This window comes from Musca autumnalis, unplaced genomic scaffold, assembly GCF_047663935.1.
Source record: "Musca autumnalis isolate F117 unplaced genomic scaffold, ASM4766393v1 scaffold_3, whole genome shotgun sequence".
Lineage (NCBI taxonomy): Eukaryota > Metazoa > Arthropoda > Insecta > Diptera > Muscidae > Musca > Musca autumnalis.
This window is the reverse complement of record NW_027411866.1, coordinates 149,226,466-149,237,723: the sequence shown is the minus strand read 5'-3', so window position 1 is coordinate 149,237,723 and position 11,258 is coordinate 149,226,466. Positions and strand designations below refer to the sequence as shown.

The 11,258-nt window shown below is 36.8% G+C and overlaps 1 protein-coding gene across 1 annotated transcript in view; it reads right to left on the bottom strand.

Moving 5' to 3' along the window:
- Positions 1-824: 824 nt before the first annotated feature.
- Scgdelta (sarcoglycan delta) overlaps positions 825-11,258 on the bottom strand; it is a 145,369-nt gene continuing 134,935 nt past the window's right edge. The window contains exons 6-7 of the mRNA XM_073975621.1: positions 1,176-1,299; positions 825-1,052 (exon numbers count right to left, since the gene is read on the bottom strand). Of these exons, the coding sequence (XP_073831722.1) occupies positions 870-1,052; positions 1,176-1,299 (307 nt within the window). The 3' untranslated portion in view covers positions 825-869. The remainder of the gene's footprint in view (positions 1,053-1,175; positions 1,300-11,258) is intronic.

The window sequence follows — 11,258 nt, the reverse complement described above, 5'->3', positions numbered from 1 at the left end:
CGACGTCGTATAAACCACGAGCTGTATCTGCTATACAACGACATCAATATAGTTAAACGTATCGAGATGCAGCGATTGCGTTGGCTAGGCCATATCATAAGAATGAGCGATGATGAACCCGCAAAAAGGCGTATAAATACGGAACGCTTGGCGGTGCACGCAGAATTGGCAGGCCAAGGAATAGATGGCGCAAACAAGTGGATGATGAGATGAAAAGGCGCGGTATTCCAGAGTGCGAAGCAACAAGTAGAAAGAAATGGAGATCTTTTTTTTAGTTCGGCCTATGGAACAAATGTTCTGTAATGGGCCAGCTAAGTAAGTAAAATTTTCTAATGTTAATTGGGACAAACCGAAACAATTTCAAATAGGAGGTTGATTGATTGAAATTCGTCTTAGAAAAATGGACCTTTATAATAAAAACATTATCTCGGAATTGTTCAAAAAATAAAGAAAATTACAATCTCTGACACAAGTTTTTCTGATTAAAAACTTAATAAATTTAATAAAACTTTAGAATAATTTTCTAAAAAAACTAAATATCGTTGTCATTATGCGACGTTTAACCATTTACATTTTCAAAACTAAAAAACTTAATTTTTCCTCTAGACATTATCAACAATTCATATAAGTTCGGTTATTATACGCTTACAATTTACATTATTTTCTTACAAAAACTACATATTTATTTGTTTATGTTTTTCTTTTTACCTTATACATAGTTTATTAATTACCTAAAACCCCTGCATCAGGCGCATTGTCAGTTCTTATGATTCATTTTTATTTATGATTTTTTTTTTGTTTTTGTTGTTCAATTTCAATTTCGGTTTTTATTTCTTCAGTTATTGTCCTTTGGTAATATCTTGCTTCAATCATCTACAAACGGTACTGTCATCACCAGCACACGATGAATGTGAACTAGCCAGAAATAGCTTACCACTGGAACAGGCACAAAGTTGAAAGACACGATGTGTGTGGTCTTTTTGTGGTGGTCCTTGTATTGATGGTACTGTTCGTAAATTTGGCATAAATATTTTTGATGATTCAAAGCGTAGCTGTAATGAAAGAAGATAACAGAGAAAGGGTGTAAAGACCAGACTACAATCAAAATAAATCAATAGATGGCTTATGAGTATCAAAATGGTTTATAGTTTTGTATGTTTTAGTATAGTACTTACACTGCCTTCTATAGTAGTAAGTTTGATATCCTCCAATGCAGATATCTCAATGCCTCCGGCACGTGATTGTAGATTTATTTCCTGAGCAGCTTTCATTTCCATTTGCCGTGTAGGTGATTCCAATCTACAAAGACAAGATAAAATAAGTTTTTTTTAAAGAAAAGTTTCTAAAATATATAAAAATCGACAATAAAATATTGAATAAAATGTGAAAGAAAATCATAATTTATGGTCGAGTCCCCCCTGCCACGAGAAAACTTAGTACATTAAGACTTCCCCAGTATATATTTTGGAGCTACATGAACCGAATAGCCCATTACAAAATAATGTAAAAATCCTACCTTATGTATTACCAGTAGAGCGTGTGTCCGTCTACGAAACTAAGCATTTTGAGTTTAACGCCCAACATTGGTTTTTTCATAACAAAAACACCAAGGAAAATATAAATGTCGGGCGGAGCCGACTATGTGATACCATACACCACAGTGAATATGTATACACTATGGAACAATTACATACACGCTTAAAAAAATATTGTTCGCTTTTGTTTGAACAAGAATGCCTATTTTTGTTCCAACGATTTATTTACTTAGTTCAAGCAATGTAATTCCAAATCCAAAAATACCATATTATGCTCCAAACATACAAAGCAAAAACAAGTTGCGATATTCCGCAATATTGTAAAAATCATTAACAATACCGATGGTAGGAACTATCATAATCCAGAATTTTTACAAACACTATTGTTGATTTAACTGGCAACAACAAAACAAACAGAATTACTCCTTTGCGCTCATCAAAGCACCAACCACAACAGAAAGAATAACAAATCAAAACAAGAACGGCGTTAAGTTCGGCCTTTCGTGTATGAAGAAGACTTAATACTACATTTCAGCAATTTCGGTAAAACAATGTGAGGCACCGTTCTACGGGGGCTAAAACGTCGATCTATACCGACAAATTTCTGACGGAAAGTTTTTAGACTCAAAGAAGACTAAATACCAAATTTCCTATATTTCGGTAAGAGAATGTGGCTAAAACATAAAAAATACCGAAAATCAAGAAGTACGCTTCTATGGGGATATAGGAAGACGTGGACCTATATTTATAATACCCTTCTGGAATTTTTTATAACTCTTGGAAGACTAAATAACGAATTTCAGCCATTTCGGTGGGATATTGACGTCACAATCTTCAGTATTACGAAAATCTGGAGGTACCGTTCTATGGGGGCTATATCGAAACGTGGACCTATACCGACGAATTTTAGTTGGAAATAGGGCAATATGAAAGCGTGGACCTGTACAGACAAATTTCTGGCGAACAGTTTTATATCACATTGTAGATTAAATACCAAACTGCCGCCATTTTGGTGGAATATTGAAGCCATAATCTTCAAAATACGGAAAATCGGAAGGTACCTTTCCATGTGGGCTATATGAAGGCGTGGTCCTATACCGACAAATGTAAAGGGTAAGTTTGAGTACCCCCAACGAAGTCTAAATACCAAATTTCAGCCATTTTGGTGGAATATTAAGGCCACAAAGTTCAAAATACCGAAAATCGGGAGGTACCGTTCTATGGGGCAATATGAAGGCTAAAAATGAAGCTAAAACCTTCAAAATACCGAAAATCGGGAGATACCGTTCTATGGGGGCTATATGAAGGCGTGGACCGATACCGAAAAAATTCTGGGGGAAAGTTTTATACCCCTAAAGAAGACTACGTACCAAATTTTTAGCCTTTTTTGTAGGATAATGAAGCTAAAACCTTAAAAATACCGAAAATCGGGAGGTACCGTTATATGGGGGCTATATCAAAACATGGACGGATATATCCCACTTTCAATACCAACCATCCTGCAAGTAACAAAAACTTCTGTTTCAAATATTGACCCTCTATCTTTAAAATTGCGAGCTGTATCTTGATTTCAACAGACAGACGGACGGACAAGGTAAAATTGACATAGAATTTTATGCTGATCAATAATATATACACTATATAGGGTCTCCGACGAATATTTCGATGTGTTACAAACGGAATGACAAATTTAATCATACCCTCCATAATGTGGAGAGTATAAAAACACAAATTAGTTTCCTCAACCATTAAAATCCGAAGAAGATTGAGAAAGAACCCTGTAGGAAATATCAATAGTCTATACTACTGACAAGCTGTAGACAACTCATGTAATTTCCTATAGTCATTTTGTATGAACATGTCATTCGAAAGTCAGTAGTTGCTGAGGGACCATGTGTTGACATTGGAGGTAGTGAGTCAGTAGATACATTGGAAGTAGTGAGTCAATAGAGACTTTGTAGGTAGTGAGTCAATAGAGGCATTGGAAGTAGTCAATAGTTCATAAAGAGTCATATGGAGACATTGGTACCAGATTTTCCCTAATAAGTTTTTTGACCTATTTGGTACTTTTTATAGATTAAAAAGCTATAGTACATACATTTAACCCATTTCCTCCCTAGACAGTTTTTTTATTTATTCTTTAAGAAAAACTATTTTTTAGGGTAATGGGTCGAAAATCTATTCCAAAAAATTTCCGATTTTTAGTTGTGTCGGAAAATGGTTGTTTGAAATATCCTACATCCTACAATTTTGATTTGTTTGCTGTTTTATTGATTTATTTGATCATTTTTGTATGAAAAAATGGCTGAAGATTGGAATCGAGTCTTCTTTGGGCGTACATTTCCCCGAAATGTGTCAGTACTGGTCCATGTTTTTGATTACCCCCCCTAGAACGGTACCGCCCGTTCTTCGGTTTTCAGGGTTTAGCTGTATTATCCTACAAAAATGGTCGTAATTTAATACATATTTAGTCTTCTTTGGGGCTAATAAACTTTCCTCCAGAAATTTTTCAGTATAGGCCCTCATCTCAATATCCACCCGAAATGACTGAAATTTGGTATTCAGGTCCATTTTTTTGTAAAAATCGAATATTGAACTTCGCTATTCACCATTTTTTAAAAAAATCATATTTTCGAAAGTTTCTCGTTTTAAAGCAAGATTATTACGTACTTAATAAGCCCACAAAAATATAGGATGATCCGTTCATTCGTTTTCGCGCTGTAGCCAACACCGCAATGCGCTTTGTTAAAATAGGGGGTAACCCCTGAGTGAGGTGGTCGCTGAAAAAGAGAAGTAACATGTTCGTCTGCAAACCCCTGCAGCTGGAACCTTTATACGTTTGAAGTACTCACTTTTCTCAACTCAAACAACAAATAATATTGATATACACTTTTATACAATTTTTTCCACTCCACTAATTTTAAAATTTGGTTCACAAAATCGATCTACTAAGTACCAAAAACTTGGGTGGCTGTAAACAACATATGATCAATATTTACTTCCAAACAAAATTAAATACATGCTACACCCACAGCAACTTTAAAAATTTATTTTAGAACGATAAATTACTTTAAATAATCGTATGAGAATTCCGACTTGCTCCGGCAGCTGGCACAAGGATTTTGGAGGTGCCTAATCTATGCAAGAACATTTCGATGAATGAAACCCAACCCAATCAAAGATACCGAACTCAAAAACCAACTATAGGCATGAAAAATGCTCTAAAAATTGCTACATGGAACGTACGCATGCTGTATTAAATAAGCAAACTAGATCAACTCAGACTTCAAATGCTGCGCTACAAAATTGACCTGTTGGCTGTACAAGAAACAAGGTGGACAAGACAAGATGAGCTGATAAATGAAAACACTGTCTTTCTTTACTCCGGTCGACCAGAAGGGGAAGAACATAGTAGAGGTGTTGGTCTGTTGATGACCAAAAAAATGGCCAAGTCCGTGGTAACATGGTACCCTATTAATGAGAGACTGATAGCAGTGAAACTTAAAACCAGAGTACGCAATCTTATCATCATAAATTCCTACGCTCCTACGGAAACACAGCCTATTGCGGAGAATGAAAACTTCTATGACGCACTCAGCAGTTGGATGAATAGCAATACCCACGATTGTGACATAACAATCTTACTCGGCGATTTCAACGCTAAAGTTGGCTCAGAAAACATTGGCCTGGAACGCTACATGGGGAAACATTGCATCGGGCTAAGAAACGACAATGGATGCCGAGTATTAGAGTTATGCTGTGATAAGAAGCTTTTGGTGGGGAGCACTGTCTTTCCTCACAAACTTCAGCATAAGATATCGATCATGTCTTGATAAAATCCAAATGGCGATCTTCTCTGCTGGATGTGAGATCAAAACGAGCAGCTGACATTAACAGCGACCACTACTTAGTCATGGCTAAAGTTAGATTGAAGTTGGCGAGTCCAAGATCAACTGCAACCAAATAAAACCGCAAATTCGATGTGGAGAAACTAAAAGTGCAAGAATACCGTAATGCCTTTATGACATCGATCAGTAGTCAAGCTCCTCATGTCACGAACAACAGACACCTTAATATCAATGATATCAACACAAATATCACAAACATCTATAATGAGACCGCCAAACAAACAATAGGTTTCAAAAACCATAAGAGGAAAGTTTGGATTAGTAATAATACGTGGGAAATGATTGAACAGCGTAATGCTCTAATGCTTAGAATCTCAAATGAAAATGGAGATTCTACAGACCTACGTACACTCTATCAAAATCTGTCAATGAGAATAAAAAAATCTGCAAGAAGAGACAAACGACAATGGATTGATGAACAAGCAAACCAAGCTGAACTAGCTGCTAGAAGAGGCGACGTCAAATCGCAATACATTAAGGACATTGTGCGGAAAACCAACTTACACCAACAAACCTATCATGAGCGAAAATTGAAGCCTAATTACTGCAACGGATGAACAGTTATTAAGGTGGATGGACCATTTCAAGTCAACACTTAATAATCCAATTGGACTAACAACGCCAATAGCCCTTTCGGTGCTTCTTTTTTGTTTTTGATCTGAAAAATATATTTTTCCAATTTTATATATACTTAAGCCCACTATATGAATAATCAAAACTAATTTTTTAACATTTTGTTTGGAAAAGTGGTTTTTGGACACTATGCCATATGGCATAGAATGTATTTAAAGGAAAAAAAAAAACAAAACGAAAATATTCAAGTTTTTAATTAAATTTCATCTTATAGAAGACCAGGAGGCCTTATAGAAGAGGAAAAGGTCTTCTTATAGAAGAGCAGGACGTCTTCTCATAAAAGAGCAGAAGGTCGTCTCATATAAGGACAGGATGTTTTCACATAGAAGAGCAGGGCGTTTGCATATAGAAGGGCAGGAGGTCTTCTTATAGTAGAGCAAGAGGCCTTCTTATAGAAGAGCAGGAGGTCCTCTCCCTGAAGAGCAGGAGGTCCTCTTCTTGAAGAGCAGGACGTATTTTCATAGAAGAGCAGGATGTTTGCATATAGAAGGGCAGGACGTCTTCTGATAGAAGAGCAGGACGTCTTTTCATATAAGAGCAGGACGTTTGCATATAGAAGGGCAGGAGGTCTTCTTATAGAAGAGGAGGAGGACTTCTTATACAAGAGCAGGAGGTCTGCTCATAGAAGAGCAGGACGCCTTTTCATAGAAGAGCAGGACGTTAGCATATAGAAGGCGGGAGGTATTCTTATAGAAGAGAAGGAGGTCTTCTTATATAAGAGCAGGAGGTCTGCTCATAGAAGAGCAGGACGTCTTCTCGTAGAAGAGAAGGACGTTTGCATATAGAAGGGCAGGAGGTGTTCTTATAGAAGAGAAGGAGGTCTTCTTATATAAGAGCAGGAGGTCAACTCATAGAAGAGCAGGACGTCTTCTCATAGAAGAGCAGGAGACCTTCTTATAAAAAAACCAGATGGTCTTCTCATAGAAGAGCAGGGGCCCTTCTTATAGAAAAGCATAAGATCTTCTCATTGAAGACCAGGAGGTCTACTTATAGAAGACATGAAGGTTTTTCATAGAATATCTGGAGGTCTACTATTAGAAGATTTGGGGGTCTTCACATAGAAGGTATTCTTATAGAATATCTGGAGGTCTTCTTTTAGAACATTTAAAGCCACTTATAGAAGACCTAGGGTCTTCTTATAGAAAACCTAGGGTCTTCTTATAGAAAACCTAGGGTCTTCTTATGGAAGATTTGAGGCCTTCTTATAGAAAAACTGGAGGACTTCTTATAGAAGACCTGAATGTCTTCATATAGCAGATCTGAAGGACTTCTTATAGAAGACCTGAATGTCTTCATATAGCAGATCTGAAAGACTTCTTATAGAACACCTGAATGTCATCCTATAGAAGGGCTGGAGGTCAGCTTGGGGGCCATTTTATATAATATCTGGAGGAGTTATTTTAGAAAATCTGCAAGAATTGTTATACATCATCTGGAGGTTTTCCTATGGTGGATCTGGAGGTTTCCTTATAGAAGACCTGGAAGTCTTCGTATAGAAGTCCTGGAGGTCTACTTATACAAGATCTGGAGGTCTTCTTATAGAAGACCTGGAGGTCTATTTATACAAGATCTGGAGGTCTTCTTATAGAAGATCTAGGGGTTTTACAATAGAAGATCTGGGAGTCAAACAAAGTGAAACATTTCCGTTGGGAAAAATCTATGCCATATGGCATAGTATGAAATATAAAAAATCTGGCAGCTCCATTGAACTATATTTCGGATCTTTTTTTCGTTTTAATTATTAAGGCAATGATTATCTACTAAATTAAATACAAAAAGTTAACAAAAAAAATATTTTTATTAATAAAATATATAAAATTATAAGATGGTATTGTTACGAATGTAACTGATAGGTTTAAGTTAATTTAGTTTAATTTCCGTTAATTTAAAAATTTGAATTGTAACGTAACGTTTTATTACGCAGTTATTTTATTTAAGCAACAACAACTACCATGTAGAACTCTCTTCATCATTCTAGTCGTTACATTACCTTTTGTTAATGTTCTTTTGTTTGTTTTGCCAAAATCATGTAATTATCGTTTAGTTTGTTACTTCTTTTCTTGCATTTATTTGTTGTTGTAATTACGTCATTGATCATCCCCCATGTATGTGAGTCTGGTTGTTCGCTTAGTGCGAATGTGCGTCTGTGTGTTCGTTGTACATATTCGAGGAGTTGCCAGACATTTTCTAGAGGACTCTCGAACAGGGAGACTTTGGGATATAAATACAGGGGAACTGGCAATGACGAGTTGAGTTGTGTTTTAAGCGTTGAACTGAACAGATCGATTAAAGAAGTGCTGCGTGCTAACTAGATACAAGCTGTGTGCTTAGTAATTAAAGTCGGTTACGAATAAGTCTAATAAAGTAAATAAAGCATTGTAGAAACGTAATCTAAAACGAACCCTGTTTTATTTGGTACAAAACGTATCGGGGAATAAAACAACGTCTACACGGAGATTAGTTAAATCTAATTCCGTAACAGTATTTTCATGCAAATTTTAAATCGAACGAGGAGCGCTTGCTCTTTGAGACATAACAATGTATAGGGTCCACCAATCAAAAATTTTTGTCGAATTATTTTTAGATAACACTTCAGGGAAAAATACAAAATTATTAAATAAAGAGTGTCCATAAGTATTTTGCCTTAAAACGGGCTTCAAAAACTGGTTATGCCATATGGCATAGAATCACCGAAAGGGATAGAGACGCATTTCGTTGCTAACCGCGATATGACATTTACTGTAATTGTGGATAACCCGCCAACCAAAGCCTGAAAAATAACAAGGCCCCAGGCAATGATAATATCTCTGCGGAAATGCTTCTTTGTGATGCAGAACAATCCGCAATAATATGGCTCCCGTATATTTTAAAAAATTTGGGAAGAAGAAGTACTTCCTTCCTCTTGGAATGGAGGTATCCTGATAAAAATACCAAAAAAGGGGGATCCCAAAAATTGCAATAACTACAGGAGAATTACATTATTACCAATCCTAAGCAAAATATTAAGCCGCGTAATTCTAAGCCGAATATCTGACTCGGTCATTGATACACTCCGAGAGAATCAGTTTGGATTCAGAGAGAATCGTTCCTGTGTTCACCTTATTTACACTATAAGAATAGTATTGGAGCAGTGCTATGAGTTTCGTACACCAGTATACTTGGCATTCATAGACTTCATGAAAGCTTCTGATAGTATTAACCGACTCTCTCTATGGAATTTTCTGGAACGACGTAACATAACATCTAAAATTCTCAATTTAATCAAGGCCATGTATACCGACATCAGATGTCGAGTTCTTCATAATGGTAAATTATCAGATCCTTTTGAGGTCAAAACAGGGATAAGACAAGGATGTATTCTGTCACCTATACTTTTCAATCTTGTCATCGATGATGTAGTGCGTTCAGCTTTGAATGGCAGACGTGGAATCCAGTGGACGCCGTTTAAACACCTGGAAGACTTGGAATACGCTGATGACGTATGTCTACTGAGCCAAGTAACTAATCACCTGCAGGAAAATATCAACTCCATTGAAAATGAGTCGCGTTCAGTCGGGCTCGAAATCAACATCTTAAAAACTAAGTCCATGCCGGGAGGCTATGGAGCAAACTCGGATTCACACATCCGCATTGACAATGTTGACATCGAATGGGTGGAAAAATTCAATTACCTTGGTAGCCAAATAACGATAAAGGGTGGAGCTGAAGAAGACATCAACGCTCGATTAAATAAAGCAAAGGCTGCTCTCGGCATGCTTCAGCCTATTTGGAGATCTTGACAAATCTCAACACACACCAAGCTTCGCATATATAATTCGAATGTGAAATCTGTCCTTTTTACGGATGCGAAACCTGGAAAGGTACTAGTTCAATAGACGGCCGTCTACAAAGTTTTACAAACAAATGTCTGCGGCAAATTTTAAACATTTGGTGGCCGAACCGAATACGAAATGCTGAACTATTGAACATCGCCAATCAAATTGCAGCTCCCGTTGAGGTTTGTCAACGAAATGACGCTGGATAGGCCACACGCTACGAAGACCTGCCGAAAACATTGCTCGTCAAGCGCTTCGCTGGAATTCCCAGGGTAGAGGCCGGCGTGTTGGTGCACCAGCTAAAACTTGGAGAAGGTCGATAGACGCAGAACTACAAGATGCAAACTATTCATGGAACGAAGTCAATCAAGCATCGCACAACAGAGTTCGATACAAAAGAATGGTTGAGGCCCTATGCTCCACAGTGAGTGAAGGATAACTGAAGAAGAATCACTCAAGAACATGTAGTAATAATGTCAACATAAAAAGTAAACTCCTGTCACGATCTTGAGACCCGCTGAACGTAAATACGAACGAACATACATTAATGCTGATTTGAAGGTGACGCTATAACCGTCAAAAACCTGAATTTGGGGACATTAGAGGATGTTCGAAGGCTTACATGTACATTAACAATTCTTCGTATTTTTGCTGACAACAAATTTTTTGCCAACAGCGAAATTTGAACTAAGAACTCTCATTTATCAAGTCAGATACACACACTCTGTGATATTGTTAATATTATTTGATAATGAATAAAATAAGGAGTTTTGCTTTTAAAATGTTCTATTACTTGGTAATGGGTTATTCGAACCATGCGACTGCCAAATTTTTGCTGTGTATTCAATTCAAACACATATTTATGTTTTAACTACCACATACAATTAGTTCCATTGACAACTTGTCATTTCAGCCAAAACCCATCTGTAAAAACTTCATCCCATTAAATCTGCAAGAGCGGGAGAGAGAAAGGAGAGTGAAAATGGCTTTCATTCATTCAGAAGAACGTGTAAACAAATACAATCCATATTTGTCACTTAAATCCTTTGAGCACTTTTTAATAAACTCTATATTTCATGTGTATGCATTTACACCCACACACACACATTAAGACATATGTTCATGCACACACAAAATTCTGTTACATGCACATTTGCAATGTGCCTGAATATATATCCCATTGAAAAGGCATTAAACCCGTAGAGTTGGAGATGGCAAATGTTTCTCTATACACTGAATGACCGACCTGGTGACTTGGAGGATGGCTGGCCATCAGCCTGACAGACGAACTGACTGTAAAACTATTGTAAACAACAAAACAAACATTGCATGACTTATACACAGAGAAACACTAACAAACCTGTCAG